At 48.6% G+C, this 23,361-nt stretch overlaps 1 protein-coding gene across 4 annotated transcripts in view; it reads right to left on the bottom strand.

The window, feature by feature from the left end:
• Positions 1-14,347, bottom strand: part of UVRAG (UV radiation resistance associated) — a 96,522-nt gene extending 82,175 nt beyond the window's left edge. Inside the window, exon 1 of one of the 4 annotated variants that reach the window (XM_061351401.1) lies at positions 14,083-14,347. In XM_061351401.1, the coding sequence (XP_061207385.1) occupies positions 14,083-14,199 (117 nt within the window). In that variant the 5' untranslated portion in view covers positions 14,200-14,347. Of the gene's footprint in view, positions 1-12,014; positions 12,781-14,082 lie in introns of those variants that run through there. The other 3 variants (XM_061351402.1, XM_061351403.1, XM_061351400.1) reach the window with 3 other exon arrangements.
• Between the last annotated feature and the right edge of the window lie 9,014 nt (positions 14,348-23,361).

Raw genomic sequence — 23,361 nt, 5'->3', positions numbered from 1 at the left:
ATTTCTTAGCTGTGCTTCTTATTTTAACTCTGAAAACCCACGCAAGCTTAAAACAGACTGTCATGAACCTAACACTCAGCAAGCCACCCTTTCACACATATAAAGTTCGCCTCAATTCCTTCGGTATTGCATTCCACCAGTGAATGTCTCAATCTACTCTCACTCATCTACCACAAGGATGTTGACAAGTGGCTGCTTATCCTTTCTGGATCACCACAAACCATCTACAAGCCTCAAACAACCGGGTTAGTGCATCCTTTGACCACAAAGCTCATTTTACAGCATACTGGTGCTTCCAGAAAGCCTCTAAATCTGGATCCACCTTCACAGAAACACACTCGCCAAAAGAGGGTTTAAATGGTTTTGAAATCAAGAGGCAACTTTTCTGTTTGCAGCTTGTCCTAAAAGGCATTTATGAGAGTTAAAAGGCTACCACCTGTGTTACAATAACAGTTACAGTGACATTTTGTATCACTTGGCATCACTTCAGTGATGTCTTACTTTTCCTTACTGGAAATCTTTAAGAGGAATATTACATTTCTGTTGATGTGACAGATTCAAAACCATCAGTTTCATTCCTGCAAAGGCCGAGTTACACTAAAAACAGAGCTGAGATAGGATGACCACCTAACTCCAGCATAAACATACAAGATTAAAAACACACCCGAGGGAAGGAATGGGATCCAGAGGGAACTAGACACACTGGAGAGGTGGGATCGTTCAAGGCCAGGCTGGACAGAGCCTTGGGTGCCATGGTTTAGTGTGAGGTGTCCCTGCCCATGGCAGGGGGTTGGAACTGGAGGATCTTAAGGTCCTTTCCAACCCTAACTATTCTATGATTCTATGACCTCATGGAGCTCAACAAGGCCAAGGGCAAGGTCCTGCCCCTGGGTCGGGCAATCCCAGCACAAATACAGGATGCGGGAGCCTGGATGAAGCAGCCTGAGGAGGACTTGGGGTTCTGGGTGAGCAGAAGCTCCCCATGACCCGGCTTCAGTGAGCGCTTGAGCCCAGACCACCTCCGTGTGCTGGGCTGCACCCCCAGAGCGTGAGCAGCAGCTCAGGGAGGGGATCCTGCCCCTCTGCTGTGTGAAGGGGAGACCCCCCCCCCGCAGCCCTGATCGAGCCCTGGGGCAGCAGCACAAGAGGGACGTGGAGCTGTTGGAGAGAGGCCAGAGGAGGCCATGGAGCTGCTGCGAGGGCTGGAGCAGCTCTGCTCTGGAGCCAGGCTGAGAGAGCTGGGCTGGGGCAGCCTGGAGAAGAGAAGGCTCCTGAAGGGGAGACCTGAGAGCAGCTCCAGTGCCTAAAGGGGCTGCAGGAAAGCTGGAGAGGGGCTTGGGACAAGGGCCTGTAGGGACAGGCCAAGGGGAATGGCTTGAACCTGCCTGAGGGGAGACTGAGCTGAGCTCTTAGGCAGAAGCTCTTCCCTGTGAGGGTGCTGAGGCGCTGGCACAGGGTGCCCAGAGAAGCTGTGGCTGCCCCATCCCTGGCAGTGTTCAAGGCCAGGTTGGACACAGGGGCTTGGAGCAAGCTGCTCCAGTGGAAGGGGTCCCTGCCTGTGGCAGAGGTTGGAACTGGATGAGCTTTAAAGGTCCCTTCCAAACCAAACCACTCTGGAATTCTAAAAAAACAAACCCACACCAAACCACCCACAAACCTAAGTTGCTTCATTGCTCAACTACACGGTGTTATTTTGTTAGAGATTGGTATCAACATTGTCAACAGAAAGATTAAGCTTCACTTAAAAAAGCTACATGGATCTCGTACATCAGTTGAAATCCAACTTCAAAGCTGTGTAGTTTCACTGGCCATTTTTATAAGGAACCTAAACACTCCTTAAGAAATGGCTTTGAACATACATTACACTCTCTATAAGAAATGATACATCTCTCTCCTTTAATTAACTTCTGTAGCACACAGATCAATCCTCTACCATGCTCACATATATATACAGATATATACATTAAATCCTTTACAACCTAAAAGCAGCCCATACTGCATCTAACAAAGAGAGCAGCCTTCTCCACATCATCTTAGGACTGCAAGCTAATTGTGTGCCTGGTTTAAGTAGTGTGTTACAATAAGTAGCCACCAAGCAAAGCCAAACATTTGCTTGTCTTTCACTACATGCAATCAGGTTTGGAAAAAGCTTTAGTGTTACAACCAACACCTGCACCTCTGGATAAGATCCGAGTCCATGTCTTCATGGTTTGTGACATCTCTGCACCCTTCAAAGTCTGGAATTGATCCTCAGTTCTCTCAAAGCAGCTGGAAGAGGAAAGGTACATTCAGGGCTGTGAGACCACAGCACAGTCCAGGAGTCAGAATGCAACAGGTAGTGAATGTCTATTTAAATCTTCAACTTAGTCATCCCTCTCCTCCTCCCTTCTGTCCCACTACTTGTCCATTTAGCCCAGCTGATAGGGAACAAGTTTCCAGTTAATGGACAATTCTCTTGTTCATGTTCTTTGACATGAGGTCATGACAACAGAGACTTGGATCCTGAAAATAAGCCTCCCTACACTGTCCTGATATTATATTGCAGTACTCAGATCTCCTCAGAACTCTACAGAGGCTGCATTCAGAGTTAACCTCCGTCATTAACCTCTCCTGACCAGAGATAATCAGCTTTAGCCAGGACACCATCAGCTAAAGACATACCCAAAAGGCAATTCAAATAGGCTTTAAAATACTTCATCAAGGACTTACAGCTGCTCTGTGACAAACTAAGTATTATTTAAGGGTATTTTCAAACCCTTATTAAGTGTATTTCATATCATTTTTGCTCAAGATGTTGGAATACACAAAACCTCCATGATGTCGTAATTCAGGTCTCCCCAGCATCAGCCAAATTCCCTGCTGACAACCCCCATTGCCTACTTGCACCACTGCAAATAACTGCAAGTTCTTTGTACCACCATAAAGGAGCTGCTCCACGAATCACACTGGGGAACTGAGCTGGATGAAACCTCACCATGGCCCTTCTGCTGGGTTGGTTTCACGAGAGCAGTTCCTCAGTGTGGTTCCTAATGTGGCTGTAGAAGCAGCTGCACTGACGCAAGAGGGGACAGAGCAGCAGTCAAAGTCAGACAGAACTAACTGGTGCAGTTCTGCTCTGGAGCCAGGCTGAGAGAGCTGGGCTGGAGAAGAGAAGGCTCCTCAAGAGGAGATGTTAGAGGAGCTCCCAGTGCCGAAAGCAGCTACAGAAAACACAGAGAGGTGCTTCTGTCCAAAGGCCTGTAGGGACAAGGAATGTAAAATATGTGCTGAGCTTCTTCCAGAAGTCAGGGGTCTCTTATTCAAGAAAAGTACTTGGTTTTCATAGACTCACAGAATGGTTTGGGTTGGAAAGGACTGTGTAAGATCATCCAGTTCCAACCCCCTGAAATGGCCAGGGACACCTCACACTAGACCATGTCACTTGAGGCTCTGTCCACCCTGGCCTTGAACGCTACCAGGGATGGAACATTTACCATTTGTTTGGGCACCCTGTGCCAGCACTTCAGCACCCTCACAGTAAAGAACTTCTTACTTATCTCCAATCTGAACTTCCCTTGTTTTAGTTTGAACCCATCACTTCTTGTCCTATTGCTGCATCATTCTGACACTGTGCCCTTGTGGCCAAGAAGGCCAATGGCATCCTGGGGTGTATTAGAAGGGGGGTGGTTAGTAGGTCGAGAGAGGTCCTCCTTCCCCTCTACTCTGCCCTGGTGAGACCTCATCTGGAATATTGTGTCCAGTTCTGGGCCCCTCAGTTTAAAAAGGACAGGGACCTGCTGAGAGAGTCCAGCGCAGGGCAACTAAGATGATTAAGGGAGTGGAGCATCTCCCTTATGAGGAAAGACTGAGGGAGTTGGGTCTCTATAGTTTGGAGAAGAGGAGATTGAGGGGTGACCTTATTAGTGTATATAAATATATAAAGGGGGAGTGTCACGAGGATGGAGCCAGGCTCTTCTCAGTGGCAAACAATGAAAGGACAAGGGGTAATGGGTACAAATTGGAGCACAAGAGGTTCCACTTAAACCTGAGAAGAAACTTCTTCTCAGTGAGGGTGACGAAACACTGGAACAGGCTGCCCAGGGAGGTTGTGGAATCTCCTTGTTTGGAGACATTCAAAACCCGCCTGGACACGTTCCTGTGTAACCTTATCTAGGTGTTCCTGCTCCGGCAGGGGGATTGGACTAGATGATCTTTTGAGGTCCCTTCCAATCTCTAACATACTGTGATACTGTGATACTGTGATCTTATTTGATGTACCTACTGTTCCCATTTCACGTTTTCCTGTGAACATCTCCAGATTTACCACAGGCCACACACACGTCAGACTGCTGTAGAATAAAGTATTTTGGTTGACAACCTTCTTAATACTTTGCTTTTTCATTCAATCATCCCAGAACCCTAAACCGCCGAAGACATGGTAGACTGTAAAGGACTGAAGCTGCCTGTTCCCTTCATGCTTTAGCTCCCTCAACAGGAAGATCGCATAATCTTTCACTACCTCTGCCCAAAACACCACCTTCTGCATCAGACATTTGTTTCCACACAGTGTTTTCTGGTGCATTTCTGCTGTCTCACAGAGAGGGTCAGAGAATTTAACCAAGGAAAAGCTGTCAAAAAAGAAGTTAGTTTGAAACTTGTGCAAGTTCCTCTAATTTCTCTCACTGTATCTACACAGATGTGCCCAGCACAAAAGCAATACAAAGCAGACAGACTGCGGTTTGTTGGTGGCTTCAACTGATCCAAACAACACTCTTTGCTTCCTTCCAGCTCTGAGGAACTTGGATAACAATACTGGATATTCACTGTGTTTGTTTGTCTAACAATGTGGTACCATTAATAAAAATCACTGCAGAGATGAAGGGGGAAGGAAGAAACGGAAGAAGAGGTAATAAGACAAAACAAGAAAGAGAAGCGTGCTGCTGTTAGCATGCAGTCTGGCCTGTTCATGAAACCACAAGAGAACAGCGACTACCTCCAATAGCCTAAAGTATTCATGCAATTTCCTAATGATTTCTTCAAGGTCATCTAATGGGCAGCAAAATCAAGCACAGCGAGTTCTGACTCCTCTTCCATCTCAACCACTTTGTTATTCTCTCACAAGATGATGACCCTGGGAAAGAAACCATAATGTAAGAAAACCTGACTGGATGAGAACTCAGCCAAGCACTGTTTTCCCATCTTCACTGCTGAACTACCACACTTAGCAAGCAGCTCAGACCCTAGGAATTGTGCAGCTCAGGTTATTAATACCATAGAATCCCAGAGTGGTTTGGGTTGGAAGGGACCTTAAAGCTCATCCACTTCTAACCCCTGCCACGGGCAGGGACCCCTTCCACTTGCTCCAAGCCCCTGTGTCCAACCTGGCCTTGAGCACTGCCAGGGATGGGGCAGCCACAGCTTCTCTGGGCACCCTGTGCCAGAGCCTCAGCACCCTCACAGGGAAGAGCTTCTGCCTAAGAGCTCAGCTCAGTCCTCCCTCTGGCAGGTTAAAGACATTCCCCTTGACCTTATCCCTCCTTGCTTTAATAAAAAGCTCATTTTGGCCTAATACATTTCACATTTTGCCAGAGTTTCTGGGTTTTGAGCTAGAGCCTTTAAGAACAGAAAAAAACCCACAACCTCTCAGCCTGACATGCAGAACCCCGTGTTTCTCTGTGACTTATAACAAAATATAGAGACCCCAAGAGCTGACCTTGCAGGCCAGTTCTGTTAAGCTTGAAACAAGCAAGTTTGTTGTAGTAACGTCTCTGCTGGTAACTAATCTTTGCACACTGCTTTAATGCTGAAATTGTTGGAAGGATTTTGCTTAAATTCTTCCAGAGTTATTGTGGGTCATAAAGAAGCAGGCTAGAAAACTCATGTGAAAGCCAGGTAAAACCAGAATATGTACCAGCTTGTGGAGAGGTCAGTGCTGATCGTGACCTGAAAAGAATTTATGGAATAGCCCCCATTGAAACAGTCGGGAAGCAGCATTCTGAAAAGCAGAGGTGACGTCCAGAGACTATGTCTCCATATGGGAGATGAAGCACTTCCTGTATGAAGACAGGCTGAGAAAAGTGGGGCTGTTCACCCTGGAGAGGAGAAGCTGTGTAAAAGCTTTCATGAGGGCCGGTGCCTGCAGCCCTGCCCTGGGCAGCCTGTTCCAATGCCTGAGCACCCTCTGGGGCAGGAATTGGTCCTAAGCTCCATCTAAACCTGCCCTGGTGCAGCTTGAAGCCAGTTCCTCTTGTCCCATCCCTTGTTCCTTGGGAGCAGAGCCCAGCCCCTCCTGGCTCCATCCTCCTCTCAGGCACTTGTAGGGAGCCATCAGGTCCCCCCTGAGCCTTCTCTTCTCCAGACTGAACCCCCCAGGTCCCCCAGCCCTTCCCCATCACACTTGGGCTCCAGACATCCATACTCCTGCTTACTTACACAACTTACTGCACTGAGAGGTTCAACAAGGACAGTCAGCAAATGGAAGCTGTTGTCTGAAAAGCATCAAGTCTTCCCTAATTCATATAGGGAGAAAGTGAAAGAGGAAGAATAAGAAACATCTCCACATTTGACATGGCCCATGCAGAAGTATAATTATTCCCCAGCTACTGGAATGCAAAGCAGCCTTCATGAGCTCAACCCAGAGCTGAAGAATATAACGTGGGAAGTTGATGTGACAGCTGAAAACATGTCAGTCTATGGCACAACCTACTCCTCAAACTAAGAAAAATAATTAAGATTACTAATTATATAAATGAAAAAATTAAAATGGAGACATACATATATATTACTCCTAAAAGTAGGTACAGCCTTTAGTCCATCTTTCCTCACATCTCTTACTAGCTAGCCCACTAAACTCTTTCCTCACTAAGTAACTGAATTTACACCACAGAGCAACTCAAAACTCCACATCATTGCTCTTACGTAGTAGTTAAGAGCTGATAATTGTTCAGCAGGGACAAGAAACCTTCTCTTTGTACACCATAATCACATAGAACATCTACGCTGCTGTTTTTAGATCTCAGAACCAATGAGACAAACAAGACCAAAAGCCATCTTCAATGCAAGCCCCCAGCGTCCACACTCTTCTCTCAATTTCTGCATCCTCATCCTTCTTTCCACATCCAGAATGTGTGGTCAATACTGCAGAAAGACTGAAAAAGCCTGTTATTTAAAAATTAAGGTGGAAGAGGTACAGAAGACAGCTTAGGATACAAACAGGATAGCTTTTAAAAGACTCACAATACAGCCTGTACCTCAATGTAATGTTAGCAGGAAGGGTTTAAAAGCCAAGTCATGAGCCCATGCAGGGACCAAGGCAAATGAAGTAGTGTGTATTGTTTCAACAGCTGTGTTTGGTTATGGTCACTACAACATCAAGAGAGACACACCAAGAGCTGGCAGCCACCACAACCCTGAAGAATAAAAACTGTCAGCACACCCTAAAAGAACTTGCTCTAAACTGGGGTTAAGAAAATCTGAACTGACTGTTTTGACAGATGAAGCTCCTCTTGCAGGGTGTTTAGATAGGAAACGAATAACAAGGAACAAGATACACAGTCTTTGCATCCTAAACCAAGACCTTTCAGAAAGACCATCTTTCCTTAAAGGAGGTTTTCATTTGAGTTGGTCTAAATAAATATTTACTCACTTGCAAGATGAAAGACTAGAACTGCAACTGCTTGACACAACATTTGAACTACACCATGGGAAAGACAAAAGAACATCAGGGTGCAAGTTCCACATCATTAATAACATGCTGTAGAAGCTTCTTCACATGTTAAGAAGGCTCTTAACATCACCTTGGGTAAGAAAGCATTAGTCTGTATTAGCTGTGGGAATGAACTGAGAACACCAATTGAGCAATGGAAAACAAGATGCTGCTCAGAGGGAAGGACTCAAAAAGTAAGTAGGGTCTTCTGGGATAAAGCATCAACAAAATCAAAGCAAAGGCACTTCTGACCTTAAGGAACCACTTGATTTTAAGCTGCACAAGCAAACAGTGTTTGTTGATTAACACACCTTGAAGTGTATTAATGTTTATCGTGTTACTGGATGAGAAACCAAGGGCAAACAGGAAACCCTCTCATCATAAGAAACGTATCTTTAGTTACCAGCTACCAATCCTTCCTTCAATTAAGGATATTTCCTAACCCCCCACAGATCTCCTGAATAAAGCATCAAAGCCGATTTACTACAGCTTTCTGACTGAACAGGGCCTGACTTAATCACAGAATCTCAGACTAGTTTGAGTTGCAAAGGACCTTAAAGCTCATCCAGTTCCAACCCCCAGCCACGGGCAGGGACCCCTTCCACTGGAGCAGCTTGCTCCAAGCCCCTGTGTCCAACCTGGCCTTGAGCACTGCCAGGGATGGGGCAGCCACAGCTTCTCTGGGCACCCTGTGCCAGTGCCTCAGCACCCTCACAGAGAAGAACTTCTTCCTTATACCCAACCTAAATCTTCTCTATTTCACCCCTTGTCCTATCACTGCAGTCCCTAATGAAGAGTCCCTCTCCAGCATCCTTGCAGCCCCCTTCAGACACTGGGAGCTGCTCTGAGCTCTCCACACAGCTTCTCTTCTCCAGGCTCAACAGCCCCAGTGTTCTCAGCCTGGCTCCATACAGGAGCTGCTCCAGCCCCTGATCATCCTCGTGGCCTCCTCTGCACTTGCTCAACAGGTCCATGTCCTTCTTATGATGGGGACACCAGAACTGTACGCATACTCCAAGCGCATACACAGTACTCCAGCTGTCAACAGATAACTCAGTCTGTAAAACACATATGCATTCCTTAAAAAAAACACAGGGGGGTTGGAACGAGGTGATCTTAAACCCAAAGGTTCATTCCAACCCTAAATATTCTATGATTCTATATATAATGCAGATAGCAAAAACCGAGCCCCAGATTGTCACCCAACCTTTTGGGCTACAATTACTATTTAACAGTAACTTTAACAACTCTTTCCTCCTAATTGCCTCTAACGAATTCTATAGACATTGACACAATTGTAGAAGATCACCAGGCCCACACTCACATGGTGGTGTTATACTGGAGCAGCACTTCCGTCTGTCTCAGTGGTTAAAGACAGTGCATGTCAACAAGAAGTGAAAGCAGTATTCAACCATGACACTTTCCAGCCACTACTTTGATTTCCCCCAGCAGATTTAGTAGGAAAAAGGAAGTAAAATATTTGAGTCAGTCTTTGTTTTCATATTACTCAGTGGAATGTGTAACAATAGGTATATAGAACTATTTCAGACAAGAAGATGCTCTTTTCACACTGATTTAGATGAAAAACTAGTTCAGATGCAGTCCACAGCCATGGTGGATTTCTTCACTTCTACTTCAAAACCTCGCAAACCCATTTGCCAGAGCACTTAAAATTACCCATTTCTGCCATGTTACCCACTCTGCTGTGAATGGTTTGCATTCTCAGAGCAAATAACTATGAAATTTTAGCCTTGTTGTAATCCACCTATATTCTTCTCCTGTTGCTTTACCTCTACTCACTTGAATTGCTTCAAGTATCCAAGGTACTGGATTACCATTTCCAACTACTGAAAACATTGGTTTATTTACTGTTTAAATCCAGAACTACTACAGTTCAGAAGCACTACTTCTTATTCTCCTTAGGAAGCACTTTCCAAAAGTACTTCCAAAAGGAGAAACATCTTTCGCTTTCGAGTTCACTTGACTCATGAGCATTCCTCTGCATCCTGGGATCAAACAGGGCAGCAATGCCAGTTTCTGAAGCAAGGAAGTTAAGCTCATGGTATTACTAAAACGCCAAGAGCTCAAAAAATGCTAAATGTTTAGTAGATACGATTTCTTTAAACATATGGAATCACAGAACCATAGAATAGTTAGGGTTGGAAAGGACCTTAACATCACCAAGTTCCAACCCCCCTGCACGATTTATTGTATTTTACAGAATGCACAGCATCTTCACTTCTACAGTCACAAAATCACAGAATGGTTTGGGTCGGAAATGACCTTAAGCTCATCCAGTTCCAACTCCCTACCATAGGCAGGGACACCTTCCACTAGAGCAGATTGCCCCAAGCCCCTGTGTCCAACCTGGCCTTGAGCACTGCCAGGGATGGAGCATTTACCACTAAATGAAACCACTTTCTAAGAGCTCATCTCAGTCTCCCCTCGGGCAGGTTCAAGCCATTCCCCTTGGCCTGGCCCTACAGGCCCTTGTTCCAAGCCCCTCTCCAGCTTTCCTGCAGCCCCTTTAGGCACTGGAGCTGCTCTAAGGTCTCCCCTTCAGGAGCCTTCTCTTCTCCCGGCTGCCCCAGCCCAGCTCTCGCAGCCTGGCTCCAGAGCAGAGCTGCTCCAGCCCTCACAGCAGCTCCATGGCCTCCTCTGGCCTCACTCCAACAGCTCCACGTCCCTCTTGTGCTGCTGCCCCAGAGCTGATCAAGACTGTAGGGGGGTCTCCCAGAGTGCAGCAGAAGGGAAGAATACTCTTCCTCAACCTGATCATTCTTTTTTCTTCTTCACTGCTCCCTAATCGCTCATTACAAACTATGCATCAGTGAAGCTGTTTGTACAACAGTTACATGTTCAAGCTTGAGGGTCTTCAAACACTGTCTCTCAGCTCATTAAGAGCCTCAGTCACTCCAGTGCTGGAATTACTATTAAAAGCTTTTCAGCTTCAGCATAAAGGAAAAGCTTGAAGTGCCTGGGCAGTGCTCTAAGGTCCATGAAGATGTGCTTTCCTGCCTCTAGACAACCACACGACATCTGTTTTGGTCAGCAGTTGGCACAGTAACATTCAACAGATCATTTGACTGCAGCATGACTGTCTCAATGTTAAGACTGCACTTTTTGTCCAACTCCTTCTATCTAGAATAGAAGAGCATGAAAGGTTTGGCTCCCTCAATCTCCATTGCTTTGTGCTGCTTATGGTGACAGGTTTGAGCAGTTAGAAAACCCTAAGTTATCATGGCAGTCCTGGCCTTGCATCAAGCAACTAGGAGGAGGTAACGCTAAAGAATCCATCTCTCCTTTTAAGTGTAATTACTTCAGTTCTGTTAGACTCACCTCTTTCAGCAAAGGAAAACTATATCCCAGCATAATTAGGGATAAAAATTCAAATTCTATGCTTATCTAGATCCATTTTTTTACAGCCATATCCTCTATTTCTCCCACTTTAAATATAGAAGACAACAGAAAAAGGAATTCTTAGGCCAGGTCATCTAGTTACCAAGGAAAAAGAACAGGTTAGTCAGACACAAGCAAAAGGGTTTGCACATGACTTCTCACTCCTGAGCTCTGCTTTCTAATCAATGTAAATTTCACTGGCACTATTAAATCCAGACTAAACACAAATAATACCCTCAATACCTCAGTCTTTAACAACTCCCTTCAGTTATCACAAGCCCTCACCCTAAGTCTACATTGAGAACTCTGTCTTTAAGAAGTTTTATAGCCATGACTCAGACCATCTTTACTCTCATTGTCAAGAAATGCAGCACTGGGTGTTCTAGAGAAAACTGCTTACTGAAACAAAGCACTGAGCTGATTTCTGTGCTGGCAGGTAGCAAACAATCCCCTTGTGTTACGTAGCACCACGCTCATCAGCCAGATCATTGCGTTATCGAAGCGGTACAACAGACTGGAATGACTTTTCCATTCTTCTCCACCATTCTGCAGTGAAACACCTCCAGGGTGATTCCCCCTTTGAGGTATCTTGCAACTCAGTAACAGACTTTTAAGCCCAGTGAAAGAGGATGATTGTTATCACCATCTTCAACTGTAATTTTGGAGCTGCTTGATTTGATTGCAAGCACTGACATAGACACCTCAGCACGTGGGCTCCTTGTGTTTGCAGAGCACACAGCAAAGCAGTACCTCAAACTGTCACAGCCTTGTTACAATTAACATCGCTGCAGCACACATAGAAGCATTCTACACAGCTTTAACTCAGTATTTACAAGGCTGGAACATCCTATAATCGCTGATTCAGTTTCTGCTCCTACAAAAGTTTCTGCTCCTAGGAAAGAAAATAAAAAAGGCTGTGTTTTGGTCTCACTTTCACAAACGGAGCCCAGTGACTAATAACTGAGGTTTCTCTCCCTGCAGCGTTCACTTGGTTCTTGCACAAGCCTGGGAAAGAATAAAAGCAAGAATTCAGCAGGGAAAAAGCCATACTCGATCCCCTGAACTGCTCCTTGCAAAGTCCATCCAAAGCAGCAGTCATATTTGTGTGCATTAACACAGAACAGACCCACATTTTAGAGTGAATACATGCTCTCAAATTAGGGTCAATACTTGCACAGCTCCAGTGGCTAAGAGTCATCTCCATTCGCTCTTTTTTGGATGCATGGTAAATCATGTTTAGCACTGGAGCAGTTGTATCTTCATTTCAAGTTGGTATCTATTGATTTTTCCTCTAGTAATTCTTTATTTTCACACCTTGTAACACTTAGCTCAAGTAACTCGGTGTCTCCTCCTTAATAACATCGATTGCACAGAGGCAATGAACCACAGCTTCAAGCAGAGTCACATCTTACACTGTATCTACAGAAAAGGAAGCCTTTCCTAAGGAATTATCCCCCTCTCCACCACGACCACTTAAGCTCCCATGCAATAAAAGTCCCTGCATGCAAGAGGGGAAAGGGCACAGCCTTTAGGCTGATAGAGATTGCTAAACCCTCACGCAGAGCCTCGACTTCCTCACTTAACCTTGCTCCCAACCCTCTCCAAAATTAAAACATGGGACGCCTGCCCAGTAAACCAAAAGCCAACTCTCAGCAAACAGGAAAAACAAAGTTAGCTGAAGGAAGGATGCGATGGGGAGGGGATGTTTCATCACTTTCCACAACACACTGGATGCTGCATCCATGCTTATCCCCCCTACCTGGTTAAAAGCCAGTGCAGGAAAGGAGAGGGCAGCCCGGCTGCTCCCACCTCATCAGCTTAAACCCAGTTTATCCAGGTGTTATCTATGCTGCAGCTCCCAGCTTCAGTTGCACCCAGCACCACCATAGGCACAGAGCAGCCTCGAAGGGAGAGCAGACCCCCCTTCAAGTCTCAGTACAGGCAGGAAAGGGGCACAGACCCTGCCCCATGCAAAGGGGAGCTCCCCCATCACCTTCCTACCAGCCCAAGAGATGGGTGCTCAAAACCTCCTGCCCCATGTGTGCAGGGGAACTCCCCTCACACCTCAGGTAGTACCTCTCCCCTTTCAACAAGGGAGCACCCCACATGGCAGGGCACCCTATAGCTTAAGGAGCACCTCCCCTACACATCAGGGTACTCCAAACCCAAGGGAGCAACCCTAGGTGCCCCAAACACACCCGAGGGCACCCCATATCTTAGGGAGCACCCCCCTTTCACTTCAGGGCACCCAATACCTCAGATAGAGACCCCCCCCACCATACACCTCAAGGACCCTACACCCTAGGGATAAGCCCCCCCTTCAACCTCAAGGTACCCCACAACTCAGAGAGACCACCCTATACTGCAGGGCACCCCATACCTCAGGCAACATTCCCCTTTCACCTTAGGGCACCCTACACCTGAGGAAGTACCCCCTACACCCCATACCTGAGGGAGCATCCCCCTCCATACCTGAGATACCCCCTCCTACACCTCAGGGCACCCTATACCTCAGAGACACCCCACACACACACCTCAATGACCATCCCCTTCACCTCAGAGCACCCCACACTTGACGGAGCACCCCTCATACACCTCAGAGCACCCCACATACACCTCAGAGCACCCTATACCTCAGAGAGACCCCACACACACCTCAACGAGCACCCCCTTCACCTCAGAGCACCCCACACCTGACGAAGCACCCCCCATACACCTCAGAGCACCCCACACCTGACAGAGCATCCCCCATACACTTCAGAGCACCCCTCATACACCTTAGAGCACCCCACAGCTGACAGAGCACCCCTCATACACCTCAGGGCACCCTATACCTCAAAGAGACCCCACACACACCTCAATGAGCACCCCTTCACCTCACAGCACCCCCCACCTGACAGAGCACCCCCCATACACCTCAGGGTACCCAATACCCCGAGGAGCACCCCACGCCTCAGACAGCACCCCATTCTCCACAAGGATCAACCCCCTCCCTTCACCTCAGGGCCCGTCCCCGCGCCGAGGCCCCGCCGTACCTGCTGCGAGGGCAGCTCCACATGCAGGGCCCGGGTAGCGGAGCCCGGCGGTAACGCGGCGGGGCCGGCGGCCGAGTTCATCCTCACGGCTCGGCAACGGCCGGGCAGCGCCTGCGCATGAGCCCCTCGGGCCGCTGCTCCCCGCCGGCCGCCGGGCGCGCAGGGGTTAATGGCGGCGGCACCACCGGCCCGGGCCGCTCGCTACGGAGCCATATTACCGCAGTGCTGAGGGGCGGGACGGAGGGGGCGTTCCGCTCGCTCATTGGTCTGCGTCCCAAGGAGGCAGGAGCTCGGGTGCGTCTTCGAGATATAATTGGCTAAAAGGGACGTCAATCACCGAGGCCTCTGTCAAACCGTTGACACGGGAGCCGGCTCCGATTGGAAAGCTGACTTCCGGAAGGCGGGACGGCAGCCGGAGGCGCGGCTTGTGATTGGAGGACAGGGTGAACGCACGGCTGGTGATTGGAGGAGAGTGGGTTTGATTGACACAGCTCGGCCTCCGTCACGTGTGGGGGAACTGTTTGCATCACGTGGTGGGACGAAAATATTTTGCTGGGTGGGTGCGAGGGGAGGGGGGAGCTGTTGCTGTGGCAACGGGGAGCGGGTGGGGCCTGTCGTCATGGTAACGGGGAGCGGGCGGGGCCCAGCGCCATGGCAACGGGGAGCGGGCGGGGGTTCGCCGCGGCCTGAGCCCTGATGAGTGACGGGCGGGCCCTCATGTCGCGACAGCCAGCACCACAGGAAGCCAGACTGCCCCATATCGTTGCAGCGTGCCCCACAGCAGCTTAAACTGCCCCTCATCGCATCCATATGCTGGAGGTTCTGATTGATGGAGCTGCACATGAGCAGATTGTGCCCAGGCAGCCCGGAAGCCCCCAGCATCCTGGCCTGGATCAGCACCAGTGCGGCAGCTGGGCCAGGGCAGGGATTGTGCCCCTGCACTGGGCACTGGTGAGGCCTCACCTCGGGTCCTGTGCTCAGCTCTGGGCCCCTCACTGCAAGAGAGACATTGAGGGGCTGGAGTGGGGCCAGAGAAGGGAATGGAGCTGGTGCAGGGCCTGGAGCCCAAGTGTGATGGGGAAGGGCTGAGGGACCTGGGGGGTTCAGATGGAGAAGAGAAGGCTCAGGGGGGACCTGATGGCTGCCTCCAAGTGCCTGAGAGGAGGATGGAGCCAGGAGGGGCTGGGCTCTGCTCCCAAGGAACAAGGGATGGGACAAGAGGAACCGGCCTCAAGCTGCACCAGGGCAGGTTTAGATGGAGCTGAGGACCAATTCCTACCCCAGAGGATGCTCAGGCATTGGAACAGGCTGCCCAGGGCAGGGCTGCAGGCACCGGCCCTGCAAGGGTTCACACCCCGTGGAGACGAGGCCTCAGTGTCATGGGGCAGTGGTGGCCTTGGCAGTGCTGAGCAATGGTTGGACTGGGCGAGCTTAAAGGGCTTTTCCAGCCTGATTGACTCTGTGATTCTATATGAACCAATCTGCCTCATGTCTTACACTGTGTCCTGCCTTACACTGTGTCAACCTGCATCAGGACAAGTCAGCCTGCCTCTCAGCACACCAACCTGCCCCATATCACACCAACACGCCCCACAGCAGACCAGTCGGCCCGGCATCAGGCCAACCTGCCTCATATCACACCAGCCAGCCCCACAAAAGACCAACCTGCACCATACCAACCCAACCTTCCCCTCTCCATGCCAACCAGCCTGACATTACACTAATGCATCCCACATCAGACCAATCCATCCCTCACCACACTAACCCATCCCACATCACACCAAACCCGCCCACACTGTGCTCATCCACCCCACACCATTGCTAAACCATCCCATATCACACCAACCCATTCGACATCACGTCAACCCATCCCACATCACACCAACCCATCCCACACCATGCCAACCCATCTCACACCATGCCAACACATCCCACACCATGCCAACCCATCCCACATCACACCAAACCCCCACACACTGTGCTAATCCACCCCACACCATGCTAACCCATCCCATATCACACCAACCCATTCGACATCACATCAACCCATCCCACATCACACCAACCCATCCCACACCATGCCAACCCATCTCACACCATGCCAACCCATCCCACACCATGCCAACCCATCCCACATCACACTGACCCATCCCACATCACACCAACCCACCCCACATCCCACCAGCACACCCCACATGAGGCCAACCCCACTGCTAACACACACCAAGGTCCAACACAGCCACCCCTCTATCACCCACCTCGATCCCACCCTACCCCATCCCACCAGCACACCCCACATCAGGCCAACCCCAGTGGTCCACCCAACCAAGGTCCAACAGAGGCACCGCGCACCCTGTTGCAGAAGGCCCATCCCCACGTACCATACCGCACTGGGAGCGCCAGTCCCGGCCCCGTGCCCTGCCGGTGCCACCGATCACCGCGACGCCCTGCAGCGCTTGCCCAGCGTAGGTGGCCACACTGGAGACGCTGCTCCCCATCCCACTGCAGTGCAGAGGCACCGGGTCCTGCGCCGCCGGGAACGCCTGTCCCACCAGCCCGGCACTGGGAACGCCTGCCCCGGCGCGTGCCGCAGCACTGGAAATGCCTGTTCCCACCGGGAGGGGTGGATCTGGAAGGGCTGAGTGCGGTGTGCAGTGCTGGATAGCACCGTCCTCCTCTGCTCCTCCTCTTCTTCTTTCTTCCCATCCTCAGCATCGTGTACCTTCAACACCATGGAGATCGTCCCAACTGGAAGCTTTCATTCACCTGCAGTGCTCCTGGGTTTGCAGTGTTCATGCTATGTTGGTGTGCGTTGCACTGGCGTTGTCTATAGCGTGCAGTTTGGTCTTGGTTATTCGTAGATCCACAGAATGGTTTGGGTTGAAGGGACCTGAAAGCTCATCCAGATCCAACCCCTGCCATGGGCAGGGACCCCTTCCACTGGAGCAGCTTGCTCCAAGCCCCTGTGTCCAACCTGGCCTTGAGCACTGCCAGGGATGGGGCAGCCACAGCTTCTCTGGGCACCCTGTGCCAGCGCCTCAGCACCCTCCCAGGGAAGAGCTTCTGCCTAAGAGCTCAGCTCAGTCTCCCCTCAGGCAGGTTCAAGCCATTCCCCTTGGCCTGTCCCTACAGGCCCTTGTCCCAAGCCCCTCTCCAGCTTTCTTGTAGGCCACGATCTTGACATTAAGATCATCTTTGTCATTCTAAATGCATTTTCCACACCTTGGTAGAAAAAAAAGATCCCCCATATTTCACCTTAAGAAGCAAGGTTCAGTCCTCCAAGTTGAAGATGGAAAGTTCACAAGGAAGGAGCACGTGTATTGTAATGAAGCAGTAACCAGGAGATGAATCAAACTGCTACAACAGGTCCAAAATGACTACGTTTGAACCTCGTGATCTCCACAAGGTCTGGATGCTTGGTAATAGCACACTGTGCTATTGAAAACACTGCAATAGCAGGGCTTCTTTGCATCAGAAGGAAGAATGGAGATGTGCTGGTTCCCAGATCTTCCAATAAAAAAACTAAATTCAAGCACAACTCCAAAATGCACAAAATTTAAGCTCAAAGTACTGAATTTATTTGGCTCCCACATACAGAATCACATAATTTGGTGAAGAAGGTCCATGTTGATGTGTCACCGTGTGTTAAACCGAGGGGAGAAGTTTGGTAGCTCTGTTTCAACCCCTAGGAAGTGCTTTGGAGAAAGGCAGACCATGGTGAGTGGCTGCAGGGGAAGGAGGAGGATGGAAGAGGATGACTTGTTCAAGGATGGCCATCAGACTCCTGGAAACTTGACTTTTCCTCCAGTTTTCATTGTTCTTTCTCCTTTTTTTAGTATTTTTATGATTATGGATGAGCTGACCATTGAATGTTTGAGGGTGCTGAGGCGCTGGCACAGGGTGCCCAGAGAAGCTGTGGCTGCCCCATCCCTGGCAGTGCTCAAGGCCAGGTTGGACACAGGGGCTTGGAGCAAGCTGCTCCAGTGGAAGGGGTCTGTATCCATGGCAGGGTTGGAACTGGATGAGCTTCAAGGTCCCTTCAAGCCAAACCAGGCTGGAATTCTCTGATTTTATGATTAAGACATTTGGGAATGCTTTCCAAGTGTGAAGCTCTTTAGATAAGCTTCATCTAGTGAGAAAAACTAATTCTAGCTCCGAATTGCATGTAAAATCTGAGAGGATCACAGTTGTAAAACACAGTTTTTGCTGAGATAAATTACTCAAATCAGTTTGTGGGAACAATATGAAGATGCCACTGATTTTTCACCCAAAATATCAAACAATTGTTAAGAAAAAGTTGATTTTTGGATAATACTGACTCTCCCCTGACTAACCTTTCCCCACTCCTTCACCTTCCCCTTCTAAACCTGTTATCAGTGTTGTTCTCATCCTAAATCCAAACCACAGCACTGTACCAGCTACTAACTCTATCCCAGCCAAAACCAAGATGTTAATATAGTGATTAGGTGAATTTAAGGTCCATATGACATTACCATAGGAGGAATTCCCTATTTTTCTTCCTTTCCACAGCAGCAGATGACTATCTCTGATTCTACGATCTTAACATACTGCTGTTGGCAAAGTCACGAGTTCCTCATCATAGCAGCTCGCAAGCCCTGTATATGGAGATTACACTTAATTTGCTGCTTAATGAAGGCTAAGAGCTCTAACCCATAATTCAGGGACTAAAAAGCACCATTCCCCCCAGAGGAAAATTCAGATATGACCCCAAATCCCACACTGGTTCATTAATGATTAATGTAGCAGTGGAACTGATAGAGCTCCACAGAAATCCCTATGGATTTCCTGCTCACGCTAGGTAAGTTTTTTGGCCTCATATTCTACATTTTATACTTATCTTTGCTTGTTTTGCCATTTAACGTGACAAGGAACAGCTTGCAGTGGCATTTTCAAATGAGGAGTTCATAGGGACAAGGTTTTGGGTTTACATTTGATTTTCATGGCCTTTGAGAAGTCAACTCCATGCCTTGCACAGTTCATCACAGCGACCATTCAACATGATCAACATCATTTAATAACCCAGATTGTGCCTAAATTTGAGCAAAATAATCATCTCTTTGGGGGTTTAGAATGATTAGTTAATGACTAAGGGTTGGTGGGACAGTTTAAGCAGGGTATATCCAAGATGCAGACGTAGAGCAGCTTCTTCTATCCTGGTTTATGAACAGTCACTCGAGCAGTGCTGCCGATCTCAGCCATCGACGTGGCATTATGTAGGACACTGTAATTTACTGAGGCCTTAGGAAACTGCCATTTAAATCTTCTAACCACATCAAAAGGCTTGTGTTATCTGTCTGCATCACTTTGAAAATGACAGCATGACCTTCATTATGTCCCTGGGGATGTTTCAGAGGCTGATTATCATAAGAGATGAAATTCCTGAGGCTGCAGCAAGTGCATGGATGCAGGGAGTGCTCCTACATCCATAACCAGACCAACTGCCCAAGCTATGTGCTGTGGTCAGCACACTGGAGGGAAGGGATGGGATCCAGAGGGATCTGGACAGGCTGGAGAGGTGGGACCGTGTGAACCTCATGGAGCTCAACCAGGCCAAGGGCAAGGTCCTGCCCCTGGGTCAGGGCAATCCCTGTACAAACACAGGATGGGGGAGATGGGATGGAGCAGCCTGAGGAGAAGGACTTGGGGTGCTGGGTGAGGAGAAGCTCCCCATGACCCGGCTTCAGTGAGCGCTTGAGCCCAGAACCCCCCCGTGTGCTGGGCTGCACCCCCAGAGCGTGAGCAGCAGCTCAGGGAGGGGATCCTGCCCCTCTGCTGTGTGAAGGGGAGACCTTAGAGCAGCTCCAGTGCCTAAAGGGGCTGCAGGAAAGCTGGAGAGGGGCTTGGGACAAGGGCCTGTAGGGCCAGGCCAAGGGGAATGGCTTGAACCTGCCCGAGGGGAGACTGAGCTGAGCTCTTAGGCAGAAGCTCTTCCCTGTGAGGGTGCTGAGGCGCTGGCACAGGGTGCCCAGAGAAGCTGTGGCTGCCCCATCCCTGGCAGTGCTCAAGGCCAGGTTGGACACAGGGGCTTGGAGCAAGCTGCTCCAGTGGAAGGGGTCTCTGCCCATGGCAGGGGTTGGATCTGGATGAGCTTTCAGGTCCCTTCAACCCAAACCAGGCTGGGATTCAATGATCTCAGGTTTTCATGAAGTGAATCCAACAGGAAACAGGGAATATGAGAGCTTCCAAACCCACAACCTGATTACTGACCTTGCCTTGTTTTCACATGTGCCCTACACTCACACCAGCACCTCCTCACTTTGACCTTATAGCAAGCCAGAAGCAGTTTATTCTGGCCATTTTTTTGTGGAAAAGAAAGCCAGAAAATAATGACCATTAACAGAACTCAAAATGCATCTTTAACCATGTAGGTTAAACCAACCTGCAGAATAAAGCAAACACCATCTAGGGAAAGCTGCATGAAACACCACTCAAGTACCATCCAAAATGCTGTTTGAAGACTTGAGCACCATCTCTTGAAGCAGTACTGTATCATTGCTTTCTGCCTGGTGGCACTTGGTTTGAGACCCATGGGCTAGTGTCCTTTCAAACGACATGTGGTGGTGGGGTACTGCCTGCAGGTCATTCTGGAGCTTATTGAAGAGACCTCATTGCAAGTTTTGGCACGTTAGAACTTTGGGGAAGGAAGCAATGACTTTGTGGCTAACAGTAATTGCCGCTTCTGTCACGGATCAGGTCAATATGCTTCTTATTGAGGTATGAGATCATTCCAGAATCACTCAAATGAGCAAACAGGCTTCACTGATGGATGGAAGGATTCCAAGTGCAGCGCAAAGTACCTCCGGTTTGTGTGCTAGTTAAATAGGAGGAAAGAGCTCGAGTTTTGCTGCTGAATGCCTGTTAAATAATGGAATTTACAGCCACAGATGGAGGGTTAAAAGACTTTGGTTCACTTTGCCCTTGGAGAGGTCAAACTCAAGCTAGAGACTAAGCAAGATTGGGTTTGGTGGCACTAAACCTGAACCCATTCACATCCAAGGTGTTTCTGAGTGTCTGTAGTTGCAGATGAATACATTTGCTTCATCCCCAGAGGTGGTTTTAATCTGCTTTAAGATACTCGCAGCCACCTAAGGTAGACTTCATTGCACTTTAGACACCACCATCAAGCTGTTCTGGTCACATTATGAGCACAGAGGAAACCCCTTTTCAGTAGAAGACATCTTCAAGTCAGCTTATAACCATTAGGCAATGTCCATGGAGGATATGGAAGGGGATTCCTGGTGGTTTGGAGTGCAGATGATGCTTAGAATATCTGTTACTATCCTGGTGCTTAGAAAAGCTATTATTTCCATGGAAGAACTTCCTTCTTAGACTGAAATATATATTTTAAACATCTATATTAAGTGAGATGAGGAAACAAAATACATTTTAAATGAGATAGAGCCGTGAAGGAAATGAGCAGTGCTAACTCAGAACAAGGTGATCCCCACATTAACCTTTACCAACCAGTTTCATTCACACACCTATTAGGCTGTACAAGAAGTAAGGGGTAATTTTAGTCCTTTCTTTAGGCACTGAGGGTCTTTTGCTATGGAGAGCTTCTCATTTGGCACCTGGGCTCTTCCCTGTCAGAGGCTTCATGGCACAATTGCAAATCATGGAACAACAGCCCATAAACCAAACCTAATTTCTGGGAAAACACTTAAACCATATTGCTTTGAAACCATGGGTATGATTTCTTTGAAGCCTCCAATACACTAAACCATTGCGGTCTGGGGGAAAGGGTGGTGTTTGTTTTGCTGCTGTTTCTGGGTAGCTTGAGAAACGTGTTGTTCGCCTGAATCATCCAACCAAGGTAGCCTGATCTCACATCCACTGAAGCCAACAGATTACATTTAAGCGTCTTTGATGGGGGTTTGATCAAACTTACGGTGAGGTCCTCATCAAGTCATGCTGGGGTGGGATGCGGTTCACCCAGTGTTCGGGACACCATGATGGATATAAGGAAGAAGTTCTTCCCTGTGAGGGTGCTGAGGCACTGGAATGGGTTGCCCAAGGAAGTTGAGAATGCTCCATCCCTGGCAGTGTTCAAGGCCAGGTTGGACAGAGCCTTGGGTGCCATGGTTTAGTGTGAGGTGTCCCTGCCCATGGCAGGGGATTGGAACTGGATGATCTTAAGGTCCTTTCCAACACAAACTATTCTACGATTCTATGCAACTCAGGTCAGCGCTGAATGCCACAGCAGTAGTTGTAACTCTGTCAGCCTGGACACACTCTGTTTTCACCCTTTTCTAACCAATTCAACCTTTTCTAACCAACTGTATCCTGGGCTGCATCAAAAGGAGTGTGACCAGCAGGTCGAAGGAGGTGATCCTGCCCCTCTACTCTACTCTTGTGAGACCTCACCTGGAGCATCGTGTGCAGTTCTGGGGTCCTCAACATAAAAAGGACATGGAGCTGTTGGAACAAGTCCAGAGGAGGCCACGAGGATGCTCAGGGGCTGGAGCAGCTCCTGTATGGAGCCAGGCTGAGAACACTGGGGCTGTTGAGGCTGGAGAAGAGAAGCTGCGTGGAGAGCTCAGAGCAGCTTCCAGTGTCTGAAGGGGGCTGCAAGGATGCTGGGGAGGGACTCTTCATCAGGGACTGCAGTGATAGGACAAGGGGTGATGGGTTCAGACTGAAACAGGGGAAGTTCAGGTTAGAGATAAGAAAGAATTTCTTCCCTGTGAGGGTGCTGAGGCGCTGGCTCAGGGTGCCCAGAGAAGCTGTGGCTGCCCCATCCCTGGCAGTGTTAATGGCTACGTTGGACACTGGGGCTTGGGTGCCATGGTTTAGTGTGAGGTGTCCCTGCCCATGGCAGGGGGTTGGAACTGGATGATCTTAAGGTCCTTTCCAACCCAAACCATTCTATGATTCTATGAACCTGTGATGGAGTTGATCTGTTACAACCTCAACTACCCCAGTATGTTTTTATTTAACAGCAAATCCAATCTTTTCTCCTTCTGCCTCCAAAACCTGTTGTCCTTTGCCTTATTTTCAGGCCATGATGGATACATGAATCAAAGTTACTGTCAACGTTCAAGGATATTGCACTCAGCTTTGCTATGAGAATGTGATTATAGTGTAACATGAACATTTGAAGCAGATTGCTTCCCTTTGCAAGAGACATTTCAGCATGTTTACTCCTGTGAGGAGGTTGCCAATGACTTTAGAAGCTGGTGGAATTCGCTTATTGACCAATGCAAACAAAAGCTTATTGTCCAA

This window comes from Neopsephotus bourkii, unplaced genomic scaffold, assembly GCF_033783945.1.
Source record: "Neopsephotus bourkii isolate Nb327-2 ecotype Australia unplaced genomic scaffold, CSIRO-AGI_Nbou_v1 NB_580, whole genome shotgun sequence".
In the NCBI taxonomy this organism is placed as follows: domain Eukaryota; kingdom Metazoa; phylum Chordata; class Aves; order Psittaciformes; family Psittacidae; genus Neopsephotus; species Neopsephotus bourkii.
This window is presented reverse-complemented; position numbering and strand designations above follow the sequence as displayed.